This window comes from Chroicocephalus ridibundus, chromosome 5 (assembly GCF_963924245.1).
Source record: "Chroicocephalus ridibundus chromosome 5, bChrRid1.1, whole genome shotgun sequence".
In the NCBI taxonomy this organism is placed as follows: domain Eukaryota; kingdom Metazoa; phylum Chordata; class Aves; order Charadriiformes; family Laridae; genus Chroicocephalus; species Chroicocephalus ridibundus.
Genome location: NC_086288.1, coordinates 29,528,210 through 29,549,339, shown reverse-complemented (window position 1 = coordinate 29,549,339; position 21,130 = coordinate 29,528,210). Strand labels below are relative to the sequence as shown.

Below are 21,130 nucleotides of genomic sequence, written 5' to 3'. Positions count from 1 at the left end.
CCACATCCTCTCTGGGCAAACTGTGCAGGTGCTTGGTCACCCTCACAGTAAAAAAAGCATTTCCTGGTGTTCAGAGGGAACTTCCTGTATTTCAGTTTGTGCCCATTGCCTATGTCAGTGGGTAGCACTGAAGAGCCCAGCTCTGTCCCCTTTGAAGTCTCCCTTCAGGTATTTATAAACATTAAAATTCCCCCAAGCCTGCTCTTCTCCAGGCTGAACAGTCCTAGCTCTCTCAGCCCTTCCTTGTAGGAGAAATGCTCCAGTCCCTTAACCATCTAGACAGCCCTTTGCTGGACTCTCCAGTACGTCAGTGCCTCTCTTGTACTAGGGAGCCCAGAACTGGCCCAGGTGTAGCCTCACCAGTGCACAGAGGGGAAGAATCCCCTCCCTCAACCTGCTGGCAACACTCCTAGTAGAGCCTAGGACTCCTTTAGCCTTGTTTGTCTCAAGGGCACAATGCTGGCTCATGTTTGACTTGGTGTATGCCAGGACCTCTAGAACCTTCTTTGCAAAGCTGCTTTGCTGTTTTAGGGTACGCCATTACAACAGCCCACAATCCTTAGCCTTAGGCAAGAAGCAGTCTAGCTAGAGGAGTGCTTTTCAGTTAACTTACAGCGCTCTCAAGTCTTAGGCTTCACTTACTTGGCCTTCACCTCCAACTCCCCAGCTGCAGCAAGAACAACTCGGATGTAACCGATCTGCCCCCCACTAAGTTGCATGGGGCCTTGCAGGCTGCAGATTCTGGCCATTGCCTGTCCTCTAGAGAGCTGAGTGAAAGAAATGTCTCAAATTGGCTTGACACAAGTCCATTTTTGCATAATTCCTGCAACAAAAATCAAGTCTGTCTGCGCTCAAGAGCTCTGCAGTTCAGCTATACTTATGCTACATTTCAGTTGATACAACCATGAACTGAAACAGCCCACGCTAACCACTGCAGGACACAACAGTTAGAGAAGCTGGGGAACAATGCTTATTTTCAAGGAAAGACTTGTGCTTTAAACCAATAAAATATTATTTTATTTATTAATTTATACAGAAAAACCTATTCTATATGGAGCCTAAGCTAATGCATATTAAACTGATCGAGGTGGTTTTATTGGCTTGTCTTAGAAACAACACAGCATCTTCTCCCACTTTCAGGATCTGGTTAAAAATAGTTTAAGATGACTTGATAACAGATGTCCAAATCTCACGTAAAAACATGAGCTTTCACTTCTGGCTATTAGCAATTATGAATTGAATGCATTTTTCCTAGGAATGGGAGGGGTGCACTTTCCCATATAGAAAATATGTTAAACCTCACAAACCAAGCAAATTATTCTGCCAGAACACCCTCTAGCTGTAGGACTGGTATATTTTAGATTTTTATAGCTGTTTTCCCTTTATCTGCTTATTCATTCTGAAAAAGAATTGTGTTACCTACTGAGATGATAAAAAAATGAAAAAAGTGTTAAAATCTTTCCTAGAAAGCTACTCCAAAATAAAATTCTCTGGGGCTTAGACATAGATATAAGCTCTGTAAGCATGCTCAGAGTATTAAATAAAATATATTTTTACATCTTTGCTAAATTAAAAAAAATCACAGCACCTCTTTCCAAGCCTATTCAAGCCATCCAACAAGAGTATCATATGGTATGTAAATATACATATATATATATAGGTGTATACAGTGTGAGTTAAATAATATCCCACGACTATTTGTAATTATCTACATCCAAGGCACATGCACAGAGCAATTAGAATTTAAGTTAACAACTCACTTCTGAACCAGCATAATTTGTCCTGAATTTTTAAGTAGTAAAACTCCAGTGCTCCCAATGTGTTATTTGTTCTGCTGCAAGCGGCAGTTATTATGCCCTAAGTGAACAACAATTTGTAATTTAGTGTTTTCCATTAAAAGAAGAAAAAAAAACATTATGTAACTGAATACCATAGCACCATTGTTATCAGCCAGGTTTTATTATTTTCAATCTTTTAAACAAAGAAGAAAAGGAAACTCTGGCTTTAATTTTAGCTGTAGTCTTTTAGCGAGCCAAACTCTTAATCCAGTAACCCAACACATCCTGACTTGCTTTGTATATTATGGCTTGATATTTTATCTTCTTCCCAAGTTCTGCAGCAAGCAAACTGAAAATTAGGCTCTGGTTCACAAATGTTTTCTCTTTCCCCACCCCCCTTCCTTCCCTTTTCCAAGTTTTTACAGTCTTGCAACAGAGAGTTCCAGTGGACAGTTTTATTTGCACAAGAAAAAACAACAGTTTTTCTGTCTCCAGTTTGGCTTGGTTTTGGGGGTTCATTTTGTTTTGGTTGTTTTTTTTTTTTTCTGTTGTTGTTTAAGAGGAACAGCAATTAGCATGCTACGTTAAGGCAACAAAGCTGAGGAGTCTTATTTTCAGGAAGCTGCCCTCTGAGACATGTAGGCTCCCTCTCCATTCCTAGGGACACATGCAGCAGAGACACACTGCCAATACTGCCTTCGGTAGACTGTTCTAGTATCTGAGCTGCAGTTTGAGCGTGAATGGATTGAATCGGTTATTTTATGTGCAAGTGTCAGCCATGATTTCTTGCCAAGACATTCTTTGGAAAGATGCCAAGGATCCTCCTCTAGGTGAGCTGAGCCAAGGTTTTATTTGACAGAGAGGCTTGATTTTTGTTTCAGTAGAAACTCTGTGGACACAAAGTGTGCAGCACATTCCTTTTTCTCTCTCTTTTTCTGATGAAATATTGGAACAGTAAAAACATGGAGTTTGGTGGTATACTCAACTTACCTTCTCATTCCATGCCCACAATCCAATCCCAAGAAACGCTATGCCAAGGAACTAAAGGAAAAAAAAAATACATATATCAGAGCAGGAACTGTAAGTTTATGGATTTTTTTTTTTTTTTTTTAAACATACATATTGACTCATCCTCTATCAGAACTTTAGGGACTTACCGAGAGTTTTAAAATATGTATTTGTTTATTTTACAACTCAACCATTGTAACTGGAAGAATTGAAAACTTGCACAGCTCATTCAGGGATGTTCCACATAGAAATACTAGGTGCAATAAGTGTCACTTTCTCAGTATTAAGCAAGTAAGGTTCTTTTTAAGCTTGTCAGACTCAAAGCAAACTCCACAGGCAAGCAACACATTATTTTACTGTTATATTACCACCACCTGCACAAAACAACTGTCCTCACAGCTTTCTCCCAGTGAGAGATGTATTAAAAGAAAGTCCTTAATAGACATGTACTATCAGTTTTAGCAATGCTGTCCACAGAAACACAGAATACTGTTTGAATATAACATAAACCATGACTTCTGTGGAAGAAAAAAAAAATACTGCTAGTCTAAAAGAGTAAGAATTTTTAAGAACCCTGAAGCCAACATTTTATGACCTTTCTGATACTGGATATTTCTGTATTTGGTAAAGGAAGTTACATTCCCTTTCTCCTCCAAGGGACTCAAACACACCAAACTCAAAAGACACTGTCTTTCCCCCATGATGGAAAAGAGAACAGCACTTACAATTTTGTTATGTCACTGTATTCTCCTTTCCACTGAATAATTTAGAGTGCATCATTTCCCTCCAAATACTACAGCGTTTCCATACAAACCCAACGCTAAAGACCAGTGACACAAGCAGAACAGGGAGAATAAGCACTCTGTCTCCTAACATCACCATTGCGTATTTGGCTTGATACAGTACGAATCATGCGGAATGTTTAAAAGAAACATATAGAAGATGTTCAAGTACATCTCTAAATGTCTCTCTCTCCAACTTTAATCTCTGGTTTTTTAAAACCTAAGTGCTGGCTAAAAAGAAACTATAGTCACTCTAGTTTTGGGACATGTAATGGAATGTTGCTTGAACATCATACTCTGGTTTACTTTGTGGCTTCTCCACAATGCAGTTACAGATTATTTTTGGCACATAGTATGCTTTCTCTTAAGTTTTGTGTAAACAGTTAAGTATCCTAATGATTTTTCTTTTGCAAAACAGGACAAAAATGTTTTTCTGTTGAGAAGTGGGAGGAGGCAGGAATATCAAACTTAAGCTTTCCCAGAAGTGATTTCAACAGCTTCAAAGAAAGATTCCTTCTTCCTTATACACGCTTTTTTTTTTAAGTGGCAATTTTAGCTATATACTACAAGAATATCTGTAAAGCATAACTCAATATCAAGTCGAGTATGCACACTGGAATACCCTGAAGTTCCCGAACATCCCTCACACCTCTGTGACTTTCTGCTCTGAACATGCTTGCCAGCTGAGCAAAAGACCATGCATACTACACCTAGCCAGCTCACCCAGAAGCCCATCTATACTAACTGGGAACGAAACTCTCCTTTTTGACTTGAGTCATGACTGTAAATTTAAACAACAGTACAAAACAGCATTCTGCAAAGGGAACTGTCGTAGGCTTGGCTATTCTAAATAAGAGATAAATGGAAATTTTTCCTAGATGGAAAAACACAACTGCAGGTCAAGAGAGTCTGTTCCAGCAGCCTTAATTGTCTATAAGTACAAGAGATGGATTTGAGAATGTCAGTACAGCCTCCTGAGATATACCACGTGAGACAAAAACTGTCATCTTACCTGTATCAAGACTGCTCTTTTTCTATGGTTACAAAGCTTGCCAGAAGAGTGTGTTTAATCCTTCTGACTGCAGTGATTATTTGAAGCTTGAGATAAAGCTGTACAAGTTTCCAAATAACTTTCAAACAAATGCAGTTAAGTTTGGTTTTGGTTTGTTTGTTGTTTTTTTTTTTGTTTGATTGGGTGTTTTTTGGCAGTAACAGGCTCCTTTACTTCTTTCTTACACAGTCAAATGCACCAAGGCTGAAGGAACAGGAGTGAGGGAAAAAAACCTATATTATCATAAAAGTCCATAAGCTGCATTTGGAAGTGGCAAATTGTTAATTGTAGAGAGGTACAAAACATTATGTTTTGCAAATAGCTTAATATGGTTTTGAACAAAGTGTGGAAAACTAGAACGAAAGAATTTGATCAGTGCATACAAATGTAACTTATGCCATATGCATCAGCTGCAAGTCTGGCTCAGATCCACTAGCTTTATTAAATTTAATCCCGTCGAGTGTCCTGATCCTTCACAAGAAGTTGAGACTTAAGGGTAAGATTACCTCAGGGGTTGCAAAAGGTGATTTATAGTAGACTACATGGGTCTCAATCCAGACCGAGCCCATCTCAATTTACAGACTGGGTAATGAGATTGTACTATACTGAGCTGAACCACCCAAAAAACTGAGATTGTCCAGCTTCTGGCAAGCTTGTCAAGAAAAAACAGGAAACTGAGTTCTCAGAGTTTTCAAGAGGATCAAAGAATTACATGCTGCTCAGTCCTCTCCCTATCTCAAAACAGAAACCTCTGTCCAGTTGCCTTTTGAGCAGTTGATGAAACAGGAACAATGGACAAGATTCATTAGGAGAAAAAGGTTCAGGATGGAATCACAGAGTCTTTATCATGGGATACTGTGGAAGTGAAAAGCTTAATAGCATTCAGAAAAAAGATTACATAAATTAATGGAGGATCCATAGCTATTGAAAAGTGAGTTTGATACAGCTTCTGGCTCAGGAAGTTTTTACACTGTTGCTCATTAGGAGAACACAATCGGGAAAAGATCACTACATGCATGCTTTGTTGCTGAAATGCCTGTTTCCCTGGACAAACTCCACTTGCTTTACTTGAGACAAAATACTGAGCTAGGCAGACCACTGACCTAACCCCTACGACCATGCCCTATAGAAAGGTCCACCCTTGCACAAACACAGCCTGCTACAGGGATGAAACACAGAAATGTTGTCAGTAATCCCCACTGGCAGAAGACAGATGTTCATGAGGAGACTTACACCTCTCACCAGGATTAATTTTGGATTTTCTTGACAATTAAGAAACTCCTCAGTGTCCTGAAAAACAAGTTGGAAGTGCTTAGCAAAAATCCCTCTGTATTTTTGCTGTTAGAGACAGAAGTAAAACACGATGCATATCCTGCTTATCTTGCAGACCTTCTGCAGATGTCTCTAAGACAGTCTTGTTCTGATTGCACGTAACCAGAAAGAAAATCTCTTCACATCAGAAGCACACGGGGAGAGCGTGAGATGGCATACACATCATCTTAGTTAAGTCTGGAAAATTTAATTTACATCCATTAAATTATTCCAATGAGTAATAAAAAGGTGGAAGTTTGCCTCATTATCTACAGAACACTCTACAGAGAAAAACAGTCTCAATTCTCCACAGACATCAAGGAAGACCATTTAGCCTGACTATAAATGGTCACTGGATCTGAGGCACAGCTTGTAAAATCTTCATACTTTTCTTTTTTAAACAATAATTTGCAGGAGAATATTAAAATATTCCTCTGGAGTATTGTAGCCTTACAAAAAAACTTGCATAGTAGTACTTTCTCAGCCATAGGTTTTCTATTCACAAACATCAAACAAATGTGTTCAAATTTCTCTTTTATAGTTATATATATATAAAAGTAGAATGTGTAGCAGTACTTGTATGTTTCCCTACTTGTGAAGTTCACATGCAGTTTTCAGAAGTGGATTGATAATAAGTGTTTCAAGCTGCACATATCTTACTCCCAGTCTCGCCTGCATGGAAGAAAGTGATTCTTTATTGCTAGGGTTACATCATCATACAGCACAGCATTTCATTTAAAGGTTGCTGTGGTAAATACTAATGCAAATACTAGAAAAAATTTGAAAGAGAAGAGCTTGATTGTAGAGTGATCAGACATTACTTCACATACTGAACTTCTCATATTAGCTGACATTCTTAAATAACTTGACACCAGTTTTCAAGAAAAAACATGACAGCCGCAGGCCAAGCAGGAAAAGGTTGGTTAATGAGCCACGTGCATAAACCAGTGTATGTCCACGTGTGGGTACATTAAAGACTTGTGTGAGAAGGAACCATAGTGCAGCCACCTAATTTCACCTTCACTGCAACAATATGAATGCACAAGCAGAAACATGTCAAAATTGCCAGAGTTCAGAACCAGAGCTTCCTCACAAGAGCTTTTTTCTTCTTCCCCCTGCCCCTTTTTGACCTCCATGTTTAGGTAGTGTGAAAATCTCCCACCTGCCCTTGTTTGAGCTGCCACAAGAACTCTGTGCACAGCATTAGCAAGGAAATTATCAAGATTCCTATGGGCACTTCAGCGTTTCTTCCGTGGCAGTATGCTGTAGGTTATTCACAGAGCAAGATTTCCTTCTGTGCGATTCAAGCCAGCACAGCACAGGAACACAAGGAACAGTATTTTACTGACATGCACAGCGGTGATCAGGACAACACAAAGTGTAATATTTCACATCCTGAAATATAACCAGGAAAACACAGGACTCCTGAGCTTTGTAATATATAAAGTAGCACCGACAAGTTCCTAACTTACTCTAAAACCCCAGATGAATAATTTTTCCCTAAGTACTTCCTCAGCAGCACTCTGTGCTTAGACTCAACTAAGAGAGATTTCAAAAGCCAGAATAGTCACTGCTTTCTTTAAAGTATTTATGCCAAATCAGTCTTTTTGCCTTTTAAGCCAGGGCAAAAAGGAGCTTAATGTCTGTCAGAGCACAAAGGATTTTTTTGTTGTTTTTGTTGCTTGTTTGGTTTTTTTAGTAGCCCTGACAGAGAAAGGGTACCAAAACAGAAACTAAAATGAAGTTTCATGCAGTTTTCTTCTTCCCTTCATGCCACTGATGTGTACTCTGCTTTGAATACGTCAGTTAGCATTCTTTCAAACAGAACAAACAGGACATCCTCTCAACTCTCCAGCTTTTGGCCAGACCAGTATCACAAGGAAGGAAGTATCAAAAGTTTGCCCTGTTCCTTCTTCCATTCACCCCAGTTCCAAATACTTCTCCATTCTCAACACAAGCTGTTAAAGCATTTCATTTTTGTGTGGCTAAACACATGTGTGACCATGGAAAAGGCAAATTGCTCAAAGCATACACACACATTTACATATTTATGCTAATACTTAAAAAGAATGCATTCTCCTAAAGCCCATTTCTTGTTTGCCTTGAGACATTATCAGGAGGAAAACTCCATGCACTACAGTCAGTGAATGAAGATGCTGTGTAGGTGACCAATTACCATTTTGGTTCACAACAACATTCAGATATAGACTAGAAGACGTCAAATCTATTTCCATTTTATGTGCAGCTTTTAAAAAAAGCATTAAACTATACTTCACAGATAACTATCTAAAGTAATACCTTTTCCCTCTCAATACAAAACACACACAGGGAAGAAAAAAGATCTCAGTTTCCACACATTTTGCTCAACTGAATCAGAGACATGACTGATTTTATAGATCATCCAAAGTAGAAAAACAGACCCAAGAACACAATGAGAAAAGCTGTCTGCTCCATCTTGCGGAACTCTTAGCATGACGCTTTATAATAAAAAATTAAGCCCATATGACCCCAATTTTCAAAGCAAGGTACCATGTCTGTTAATGTATCTTTCATTTTCACCAGCTTGGGGTTTTCCATTTTGCCTGATAAGTAAGCAAGACATATATACACACATCCTAATGCACAGTCATTTGCCATTATTTTCTTATTGCCTTCTCCAGTTCTTTAATTGCAAAAGCAAGACATCTGCTTTCTGTTACTGTTGCTCTATGTATTTATTTTATTGCTTTCTGGTGGTGCAATTGTGAGCACTGCAAATCAGCTTGGAGCAAGAGTCCCTAAAGACTGAAGTCCCTCTCCTCTTGTCCACAGAAATTGATATACTGGAAAACAGAAAAAGGAGGATGAATTAGACCCCATTTCCCCTGCTCCAACTTTTGAACAACTCCCCTCAAGCCTAGATAAAATAAATTTAACTCTTTCCAAGTTCACAGTGAGACTCTCTACACTCATGTCGTGCTGTCTAAAGAAAATACTTTATTTGGAGCAGATTTTTTTAAAGCACACAAAACTTATATGTAGCAGTCACTTTGTAAGATTATTCAATAAAAGCTTTTGGGAGTTTAAAGTTTTTGTCTCTATGAGATCTAGCTAATTTCCTAAAACCAGTATCTTTTTCCCCATTCCAAAAATCAAAGACCTTTAACGTAAATACCCCACTACTACCACACAGAAACATTAAAAAAGCCTACAAGAGTTGATAGAGTTGAAGTAACAACATCACCATTCACTGTGACTTTTGTACACTCATCTTGCACAGATCCTATCCCTTCTCTTCTACTCTTCTTTACACTCTCTATTGGTCTTTGTTTCACTGTTCGCTCTTTCCCTGCTCTCCCTGAGCCCAAAAGACTTTGCGGGAAGACTGAGAAATTCTGCTGCACACACCTCTCTGCGGGCCTCTTCCCTGCCTTCACTCCTGAACTACACTAAGTGCTCCATGTCCCTCTACTTTTCCTATCCAGCCTTGTTCTTTTCATCACTACTATTCCATCTCTGGCTCAGTACTCTCCACTGCAGTTTCTCTGCCTAATGTCAGTTTCTATTTTTAAAACCATCCAAAAATTATGTAAGTGGTGCTGTAGCAGTGTGTGAAAACAGCATGACCTTAAAACACAACCACAAGCAGCAGAAAAGTGCAAAATGAAGATATCTGTAAAAAAACACCCAAACCTGAATTCCACATCCTATCTCAGTACGCTAATCACTTCTCTTAGCCAATTTGGCAACGTAAAGAAGTCAGTCTTCTCATTCTGGCCTATAAGTATGAAGGCAAAATAAGCATGTTTTGCTTCAAGCTGGGGGGGAAGTAAGGTGCCTGGAAGCAGTATTCCGAATAGGTCATTTTCCAGATCTGTCTTGCTGCCCTGGGCTAGCAGCTTCTTACCCCAGAGGGCAGCAAGACCTCCTCCGGCTCTCCTCTTCCTGCAGCTGTGCTGATCTCATTCATCCCAAACCACCCTACCCGAGCTTCAGGCTATTTAGGTGCAGCCCCACCATGACTCTTCTTCATGTTCTTTTTCTGAAGCTACTGTTCCCTTAAAAGCATAAGTTTGAAAACAAAAAAAAAAAAAAAAAAAAAAAAAAAAAAAAAAAACAGAAAAAACCACAAAACACTCCACACCACACACACAAGAAAACCCCACAAAACAGAGCATACATGACATTATTATGAAACTGATACACAAATGCTTGCTTATTTCAGCTACAAGCAATGACGTTGTTGATACAGCAAAAAGAAAGGATATGAGCTAGTCTTTTTCGTTACTAACAAATGGGCAATTGCATTGCCCACACAATTAATTTAAGTAGCTGAGAACATAAAGAATGCAGAGCAAGGAAACACAAACAGGTAGGCTTGTCAACACAGCATGATACTCTGAATGCTTAGCATTTGCTTTTCAGAAAGCAGTCTCAGCTCCTAGCTGTGCTTGTAGCCTACGGAGAGGGAGTCCCAAAATCTTCTCCGCTATACAAGCTGTCACATTCCAGGCCATTTCAATGGACTATACTCAGAGATCCATTCTATTTGCTTTGCAGGGAAGTAAATGCATATGGAGGGTGAGGAAGGCATGAAAAGACTGAACCAGTCTGGATAGAGGCACAAACTTGGGCTAAACAGTTTAATCTGATTCTCCTACTTAAAAGAAAAATAAAACAGTCCAGAAGAGAGTGAACGCAGAGCAAATGGCAAACACACACCCAGCACAGAACTTTTCCCAGCAAATTCTAGAGTAGCTTTCTTGCCTCTTACCATCACCAAATGCTCATTCCTAGGTTTTTTTAGGGGTCTCCCACTGTAAGATGTTCACAGCCATTTACAAAGAAACTGGTACCACATATATGAAGAAATCATGGTTTGAAAAGGTAGGAAGTGATTCACTGCAATTTAATAACATGCCAGAAGCCAAGCTCAGGTATCTGAAATACTAACCCCAATATGATGTGACTGTATAGCCTATGACATCTCTCCCCAGATCAAATCCAACTTAGAACTATAAACTCTGTAATGGCAAATACATATATATATGGCATATGTTAATATATAAAATAAATCAACTTCTAACAGCCACTGCACCGAGCAATGGGGGGATGGAGCGAAGAAGGGAACACAAGAGGGGCTGTGGTAGGTTTATTAGGAGTTATTTGACAGCCTAGGAACTTTTCACTTTACAAAGATGCAGCCAAGAGTGCACAGAGACCAGTACCACTTTGTCAGCACAAACAAAAGCATAACCTCAAAAGTCATACCAGCTGCGTGCATGTGTGCCTGTGCATAGCTTGTTTTTTCAGAGAGATGTGGGGAAAAGAAATAAAGCCAAAACACTAATTAGATAGATGTCAAAATTATTTTCCAATACCCATGCACAGTTACTATCAGCAATCCAGACGCACAAAGCCAAATAAGACACGTTCTGTACATACTGAACAAAATTCTTTTAACAGTTTGCATCTTGTAGTCCTTGCAATAGAGGGAAATGTCTCTAGACATAGTAATGTTTTTAGCCATTGTCAACCCTCAGCATTTCCTGGTGGCACTGTAACTGCCCAGAACTAAAAAAATTCAGATTATGTATTAGAAATGGTTGTGTGGACCTCTCAGTGCAGCTTCCAGAGGCACCAGAATGTCTGTGGACCTGAAAAATTCTGTTACAGATAAAGTCATTCAGCCTTGCATTTTGTCCTGCAGTGCGCTGCTTCTGACTAACTAGAAGCTACTGTATATGCCCCAGTGTAGGCTACACAAGGTCATTCACAAAATTAAGCCAAGCTTTTACTTATGTCAAAATTAACCAATGTTTTTTTAGCTATTTTTATACTACAAGATACCTTTCTAATTTCCAATAAAATTAAAATTTGCAGGAGTTGACCCCAACAACACTACTTGGCAGGGAGCAAAGCAAACAAAACTGATCTCAATTTCTTTTAAAACAAAAGCGATATGAAACAAGCCAGAGGCAACAAATGGTCACAATGTTGTTTACCTGAAGGTTTTATTCCTAGGCAAAGTTCCACAGTTTAGCAGTGGAAAAACAAAGCAGTTATAAAACATCTGCTTGTCTAAATGAAACAGACTGCTGACCCTTTGTCTAGTTTTCAGACAGCATCAAAAGCACCTCTATTATTTGTCATTCTCAAAAGAGGCATCAGGGGCTTGACTAAACACGTAGGCAAAATGCTCTTCACTTCTGTAAAGGTGCCCCTTCAAATCACAGTTGCTTAATGCGATATGGCAGTCTGGGGAGGTTTTGCTGCCAATACCTTTGCTAGAGATATATACAATGCTATCACTGCAATTTAAATTGAGGGTGTTAAACTTGTTTTAAGAATCAGTGTGTCGAAGAAACTGAACTATATTGTAAGATTTCCAGTTCACTATGACAGAGCCTAATCTTCTTGTATAATTTCAGCTTGACCAACAGTATTAGCAGTATCACCTAGATAATAGAAAACGCTCATATGCTAAGTGCAAACTTTTATTCCCCATTTACTACCACTTTAAACTACATTATTTCTGTAAACTCTAGTTCCTGATGAGTCCATTACCTTTGCCTTCACACAAACACTAATAGCTGATCCCTCCTGTCAACACACATCAGGAAAACAAGGATTAGAAAATTTCTTTGAGGGATGTGGCAATGTAGTTGTAGTACGTACAGATGGCTCTCTAAGAGAAGGGCTATAAAAAGCAATTGACACTGCCTCACTAAGATCCTTCTGCTGCGTAGCTGTGCTCTTGCAGTCAGTCAGCCTTCGCCTACCCCTCTTCCAGGATGAAGGAGGTATTCTGGTATTCTGAAGATGACTTGCAAGAGAGAGTGCATGTGCCAACCAGATAATCTCATTTTCGCCCTTATCCGTAAAAGCAGGATGGCTGCTTTTAAGGTCCCACCTTATTTACTTGTCGATAGTCATTACCAAGGAAGACAGTATCTCAAGGTGTTTCTAAGAAAGTTTTGGAAACACTAGAATGTTCTTAAAGTAAAGTCTTCACATCACAGCTCACTTTCCAAACAGGGTCCCACATTTAAAAAAGAAACAAACAAAACCCCCCCAAAAAAAACCCAAAAAACACACAGCAAACACACACCACAAAAAACCCCAACAACCAGGCACAGAGAACTGCATTTGGTTTGACTTTCTGCATTCACCCATCATTGTGGCTTGGTCCAGCAACTGCAACTCCTCTTTTGGTAGGAAAAGCATCTAACTTTTTGCTCAGCCCCAGCAGGGTTTCAAGGCACAAGGTATACGAGCAGCACAAAGCAGCCATTTAATCATAAAAATATGAATACAGGGTAAGTTTCGATGCTCAGCTGGACGTTGTTGTAAGAGACAAGAAAAGCACTTGTTTTTTAAATCAGTTTTACTGCTGGCACTCAACTGTAAAAACTTAGCTGTTTTCCATGGAACAGTTGCCCTACACAGAATCTTAAAAGGGACCTCTGCAACCCACAAACTCTCAACTCCAGCCTTACAGGCAAAACCCACTACATTTGCCTTGATCAACTGGAAGATAACACGACTGTGGAGAACTCTATGTTTAAGGGCTCCACAAGATCTTGTTGGAGCAGTGTTGCTTTGGGCACATTTCACAACAGCACTGCATTAGGGCACAAACTGAATAAAGCAGACCTCTGTTAGGCTAAGGGGCCCAGAAAGCCTCCTGACCACCCCTGATAGCAGGCTTCTCACCACCATAATTAAAGTCAAGGATAGAATGAGATCAAGTAATGTATGTTCTAACAAACCTGTGATGGAAACAAAGGCAAAAGCACAAAAAAAAAAGAAAGTTTTCTCAGCATTGCTTAAAAGGCTTCATCTTCCAAAGGAGTAACTCCACACTACACACAATTTATTCTAATGATGCATCTATACAGCAAAGAAGGTGCATCTCAGCTGCTAACCAGAGACGATTAATTCCTGCTAAAAACATCAATGTAAAGAACCCAAGCTAGCAGAGAAAAATAAACATTTTGCAGCACAAAAGCACAAGCATAACACTACCTAGAAAAAACAATCTGTCTGAAAAACATTGCTTAAGTTTTACCCAAAGGCAATAGTGTCAGAGTTTCACTTCCCAGCCACTAACTGTGACAAACATACAGGCAACAGGAGAGGAGAGGAGACAACTTGAAAGGCAATGGTATGCTTTCCCAGAGAAGGATTTGGAAAGAAAACCACTCTTAACATAGCTTCTCCAGCTTTCAGCCCTGCTTTTGTTTAAGAGCAAGTATATTTGGAAGCCACTTCTAAACTCTCAAGATATAAACGTAAACAAAAAAACACCCCAAAAAATTAATTAAGCAAGGAAAAGCAATATCAAACATTTTTTCCTGTTTCTCAATGATTTCATCTACTGACCTCTTTTTGAAACAACTAAAGTTATTTGTATCTCAACTAATGTGCCCAGGAAAATCTAGAATGCTCTTTTTGCCTTCTCTTCCACTTCAGAACACTTCAGCCTGGGAAACCTCACCATTAACCTGTGCTGTAGTTCATCCACTACAAGAACATAAGAAATCTTTTAGGGCATGAATTATTTTCTTTTCATTGTATTTGCATACTTTTAGATATTTCTTCATTTGAGCTGAAACATCAGGAGACAGGAAGAGACCTTTAAATTTGTTCCACCCCTGCTGCACAAACACCACATTTAATCCTGCACTGGGCTACCCAGAGAAAGAGTGAGAGAAAGGTTTTTCAGCAATACACAACTGTGCAAACTGTTATCACCATGACCATGGAGCTATCAAGAATCATTCACTAGTACCTCATGTCCTTCCCTTCACATAGCGAAGAAAGATGACCACAAACAAACTGGAGTAGTAGGAGGACTGAACATATGGGACATACAGATGGAAGGGAATTTGACAATCCAAACACAGTATCATATACTTAAGGACTAAAAATATCTGCAATAAGCTGAAAATCTATTCACTGGAAACACAACAGAAGACAGCCTTGGAATTGTATGCATCAGTCTGAGCTAGCAAGTTGATGGAATATGCAGAAAGGCAAAACAAAGTTTTGTGACATTTAATAAAACACTCTCAGAAAGAGTGTAATTGCTTTCTATAAGTTTCCGTCAATTCCATATCTCTACAGGTCTAAAATGGCCAGCACAACTAGTATGGCTGTAACCCACTAAATAATTGCGGGCTCTTCTTTCAAATGTCACATCAACACTGGCAGTGTCCAACTGTACAACTTAGGGCATGTATGACTGAGGTCCTGCTGCACCCCATCAATACTCAGCAATGAAACTGGGTTCTCAGGATTTTTCTACATGGACCCATAACACCTAGTATGTAGCTGGGCCTGTTAGAATAAAATTGCAGGTTCACTAACTATACTTCAACCTAAACAATGCTAGGGAGAGGAGATGAGGCATCCCAGCAAGTGTACATGCTTAAGTGCAAACACACAAATAAACACATACCAAATGACACCTTCAACTCTTTTGGGCGTCAGGTTTTTTTATTAGGGAACATGTCTTCAACAGCTCCTTATGTGACTGTTAAAACTTAGGTCTCCCTGGCAGACCACTTGGCTTGTGTCATACAAACAGCAGGTGCAGGGTTTTCTAGGATTGGGCCCATAATTGCTTTGTCCCAAACAAAGTCACTCTTACCAATACCCTTTCATTTGCACCTTCATTCAACCATCCATGGTCAGCCCTTCCCACTTGCCCTGAAAGCACAACACAGTTTCCAACTTCAGGTGGGGTTCTTCAGTATACACCATTTAAATGTGTCTCCATAAAAAAATTACAAATTAATTCCATGACGTTTGGTACAGCGCTGACCCCTATTCACACAGAAGGCATGAAAGGAGCCCAGTGTAATGTAACTGCATTCCCAGCTCTGCCACGCTATTCTGGCTGCACTCACATGACCTCTGCTTGGTTTCTGTCACTGCCAAATGGGCAGAGAACAAACAAGTGCAGGGTGGCACGTCAGATCCTCTCTCTCGATGCACCAAATCAAGCAATTATACTCTACGGCAGTCACCCTCCGGGCATTAAAAAGAGAGAGAAAGGGGAACAGTGTGTGTGAAGACTGAGAGACATCACCAATAGCTTTTCATCTTTCTTTCAGTTAATACAGTAATTAGCACTACCAGCTCTTGCCTCAGGCGGCGCAGAAGGAAAAAGTATGTACGTGTCGAAGTGATATGCCCCAAATTAAGGAAGAGGGTTGTTTCCCTGCCCTGCCATTACAATCAATATGTATGGTTTTTATATAACAATGCAGGATAACAAATCTATCCCGTAGCTTTCTACATTGTCAGTGTAGTCTATCACCAGCTTGTTCGGTGCTCCTACTCTTGCCTCTCCTACACAACTCCTGACAAGATGCAGATCTCTGAGGATGTGCTGTAGGAACTTAACAAGCCCCATTTTGTAAAATGAGCCCCTGCACTCTCAGCCAACATAATCACATATATGCACAAACAAAGAGCTTCTGATCAGCCATGAGGGCGTGTGGAGGCTGGAGCTGTGAGAGCAGCAGCAGAAGGAGAAAGCCCACACTCCACAATGTTTCCAGTGACTAAGAGAGATTGGTTTTGGCTGCTGGCTGAGACAACTGTCTGTCCCCGTAAGATGCTACATCTATTATCAATCTAGAGGTATAAAATAGAACTGAAAAAATGTTTGAAGAAAATATAGGTTTTTAACATTGGAAAAAAATAGGGAAAAATCATTAGTTCTCCAGCAGAGGATGTACAACAATCAGGATATACAAACATACTAAAACCGTGGTACAGTTCTCTCTGATTTCCCTTTTTTACTTTAATGATAGCTGAGAACTACTGGAGGCTTTTTAAAGTTCTCCCCATGACATCCATAGTACCTGACTTAAGAGAACTCATTTATTACCATATATGAAGTTAAACTGAGAAGTGGAAAAATAAAAAACACAATCATGGTAAACTGGTAAGCTTTCCTTAATTCAGATGCCATCCATTTATATCCCAGAATCAGTAGGCTAAAAACCTGCTGCATCTCCTCTTTAAAAGTAATTCTTATTTAGAAAGCCAAGTTTTAATGAGAATACCTACCAGCCTTACCAGATCTTCTGCTATGTCACTTTAAAATGCAAGCAATCAGTTTTGCAACTGAAATTGTTTCACCTCTCCATCTGAGAATAGCTACCTATATTTTTGTATTCTCTCATGGAGTGCATCAGTCCAGTTTACGTTTTTAAATGGTTATCCCCATTGCAAAATTAAGGCACCTTACAGATCACAATTTTCCTGGAAAAAAAAAAAAAAAGGATGTATGATGTATACAGATTCCCTTAGTTCTTGGCTCCCAGTAAATACGAAATAATTTGATCCAATTTGAGTCATAAGAAAATACTCATATATGCTTAATAAATACATCGATTTCTTTCTCAACTTCACTGGTCAGTGTAACACATACTTCAGAGACCCTAGTGATCTTCCTACTTCTACCATGTGAATCAGCAGTAAATGTGGCAGCAAAACCAAAGACCCTAAGGCTCCCCGACAGCGTGTCTTATACACTGAAGCAAACAGTAAAGAAAAAGGTGTTTTTTTTGCTACTTCACTATATTGCTATGCAGCCTTTCCATAAGTCAGGGCTGAAAACACTGGAAGTTTGCACCAAAGTAAGAGGGACAGCTACTGAATGGGTCAATCTCAACTGACAGAAGCAATACAATTAAGAGCTCAGCTTAAGGCCTGGCATATACTTTCTACTTAATTTACTCTTCCAAATCCTGTCACCAAGGGCTTTACGAATAATCCAGCCATCCCATTACTCCAGATATATAGAAGAAAGGCAATAATAGATTATAAAATCATCATATATATATATACACACACACACTGACCACATGCTTGTACTTAGAACTCTACAGAAGTTCTCCTCCCTGATACGCGGTCTTCTAAATTAATGACAGATACTAGTAAATGCAAAATCAGAACTTTGGTACATTATTGCAGGAATAAGATTTTTCATATTGATCAGAATATTTCTCTGGCTCTAAACAACAAAACATAATCAGGTACTAATAAAAACATACTTCCTGTACCTCGGACTTTTCTACCACCACCACCCCCCCCTTTTTCCTTTGAGTGTTTAGCTCGGAGTCCTTCCTAATATTTACACTGCAGCCAAATTCACCAATTGGGGTTTTTCTTACTGTGTTCAATGAACTTGAAGATTGCCCATCTGAAGAAATCCCCTTGGAATTACACTAAACTATTGCAATTCTTAGCACTTACAACACACAGCATGATGAGCATCCTGGTAAATTCTCATTAGCAAGATACCTCATTTCATAACGAAAGTTAACACACCACCCTGCTATAACTTGCAAAATTAAAAAAAAAACCACACAGCACTGAAACAGATAGTATCTGTTCTTAAAAGTTGGAGAGGTGAGCTGTGCACAATGAGTGACTTCTACACTGAGCAAGATCCTGTGCTTGGCCCTGTTCCTCAAGAAATTATGCACTTCTGTTTTTCCCACATCTATGATAAGGCTGCCAATGTGTTGCCCCATGCTGCTCAAGACCAGCATGATCTGTCACAAGTCCTACACAACATCTGCAAGTCCCAAAGCAGGATCTTGGATGCCCTTCATTTTCTGAGATTGTGCATTTTAGTACTCTGTATGAGTAATCAATGCCTTCTGACCTTATATGCAGTACAGTCATCTCACTATTTAGAAATAAGTTATTAAAAAAAAAAATGCATCCTTGTTGTGCCACAATTTTTGCTTTTAGACTTTTACTCTGAATTTGCACATTAGAAACTTCTTTCGTTCATTATTAAAAGAATCCAGTAAAATTGTCACATTATCAAACCTGATACAGTTTAACCAGTAATGCCTCATGTATCCCTTCCATGCCTTTACGAAAGGGCACTAAGGAACACCTTATAACGAAACTATATAAATTGTTACCATTCAAATTGTAGAAAGACAGCTATTTTTAATACTTTTGAATAAAGCTACTGCTATTCATTTTGCATAGAAAAAAATTCCTTATGGAAGTATGATTTTTTTTCACTCCAAGAGCTAACATCAACTGGGTGGTTCTACTGAAAAAAGTGCCAAGAAAATGTTTATACAGAAGCAACCTCATGTCCCCGACACCTCTCCGTTTATACAAGAGCAAGAGTTTTGCCAGAAGCATGTGTGTGAACTCAAAGCCACCAGTATTTTTTACACAAGTCAAATTATCCCTGATCCACTTTTCAGTGACCACTCTTTGAGCAAGCTGTGTGTCATGCAGCACAGATAAACTCATTTCCATTGACATTTCCTAGCAACTGCTCAATTCCATTCCACAAAAGGAAGGCTGCAACTTGAGCAATAATTAATAAGGATCAAAAAGTGTTTGTTGAATTACCAAGGGGAATTCTTCACTGAATTATTACTGAATGAGTAGACTACATCCTTACATAGAAGTACAAAAAAATAGGACATACTTCAGTGACACTGTACAGTACAAGGGTTTTTTTAATCCCATAGATTTTCAAAAAAAAACAGATTAGGAGCAATAGATTGGTGCCATTTGGCCGGGGGGGTGGGGTGGGTAACAACACAGGACTTTATAGTAATCAGATCTTTTACTATATTTTAGAAATCATGGAAAAACACCTAACAAATATAATATTTCTCCTGAAAAGTTCCTTAAAGTGTAACACCTAACATGTAATATTTCATTATATATCATTGCTTTATTCAATCACTGAAATTATAAGAGTTAGTAAAATTACAGCTAAGGTTTGGTAAAACTGATGTGAAAGACAAAATCACTATAAGACAAGGAGTACAGTAACTAATCAATTTACTTCTGTCTGAATGAAGAACAGAGCTAAATATAGCCTATTCCATATTCCCATGTTCCATTTAACATGTAGAATGCTTTACGCAATATTAAAAAGTATTATCTATTGGTATTAATTTGTAATCCTTTCCATTATTAAAGTTTTATCTGTCTACCAAATTCAGCTAACTGGGAATTAGGCCAATAAATTGTAAAGATATTTCCCTTCAAAATAAGAGCAGCACAGGCAACTCAGTACTTGGTTTGTGTTGGAAGGGACCTTAAAGATCACCCAGTTCCAACCCCCCTGCCATGGGCAGGGACACCTCCCACTAGACCAGGCTGCTCAAAGCCCCATCCAGCCTGGCCTTGAACACTTCCAGGGATGGGGCATCCACAACTTCCCTGGGCAAGTTGAAACAACATAAGAAAAAAAATAAGCTTCGAGCTACGATTAATTTCTTCTTCTGTAAATCTTAAGTAGATAATTTATTTAACACAAAGGGGCACGGTCAGTTCTGTTGGGTTATTTTTTTTTTCTTTTCATGGTCAGTTACAGACATCCAGGACCAAGGCTGTAGCTGCTTCTGTTTGAGAGTTGCTGTTTCCAAACATTTGTTTTAATTTTCACTGTGATATGAAACACAGAAGATGGCAACCACGTAAGGACAAGACACTGCTGTTGAAATTCCAGGGGAGCTACAGTAACTGTGGCCATCTGTAGTTGTATTCTGCACTCAAGCTACTACACCTCACACAATATCCAGGAGCTCCTTTCAGTTCTGGGTTGTGTATCATGACCTACCTCGGTCCCAAAGCACTGAGCTTGGTGGGGAACAGCAATTTTTGGAGAAGGGCTCTGAAGTTTCTCCAATTTAGATGCTCTCATGCCTTTAATTGTGAGAGGGCTGATGAGTAAAATGCATTTTGTTTTGATGTATAGATGAGAATTCTCTATTTTTATCTAAGACCATCTAACACATTACAAAGTGAGAGCTACTCAGTTTTATACGTGCAAAGACGCATGCAGTTAAACTGCAGCTTCTGGACAGTGATTATACTGTACAATTAGAAAGTGTAACAGTTCACTTCCATTAAACAAACAAATACTTAAAACTACAGTCATACAGTTTAAACCCTTATTATGTCAAAGGAACTTAAAACAACTTTGGAAGATGAAATCACCTAAAAGAGGATTACAACACAGGGAAATTGTCACATGCTTAGCAAAATTGAATATTGGCAGCAGTGCAATGCTACAGTTTCTGATAAGAAGCCTTGGGCCTGAACTACAAAGTACTGTTTTCTTCACCTTTCACTGACCTTAGAAGGAAAAACAACTGCAAAACCACATATAAACCTTTTTTCTTTTTTTTTTAGCAGTAGTAACTCGA

At 39.0% G+C, this 21,130-nt stretch overlaps 1 protein-coding gene across 2 annotated transcripts in view; it reads right to left on the bottom strand.

Moving 5' to 3' along the window:
- Positions 1 to 21,130, bottom strand: part of TSPAN5 (tetraspanin 5) — an 85,795-nt gene that overhangs the window by 22,216 nt on the left and 42,449 nt on the right. For both annotated transcript variants that reach the window (XM_063335856.1, XM_063335855.1), the window contains exon 2: positions 2,769 to 2,819. In XM_063335856.1, coding sequence (XP_063191926.1) covers positions 2,769 to 2,819 — 51 coding nt within the window. The remainder of the gene's footprint in view (positions 1 to 2,768; positions 2,820 to 21,130) is intronic.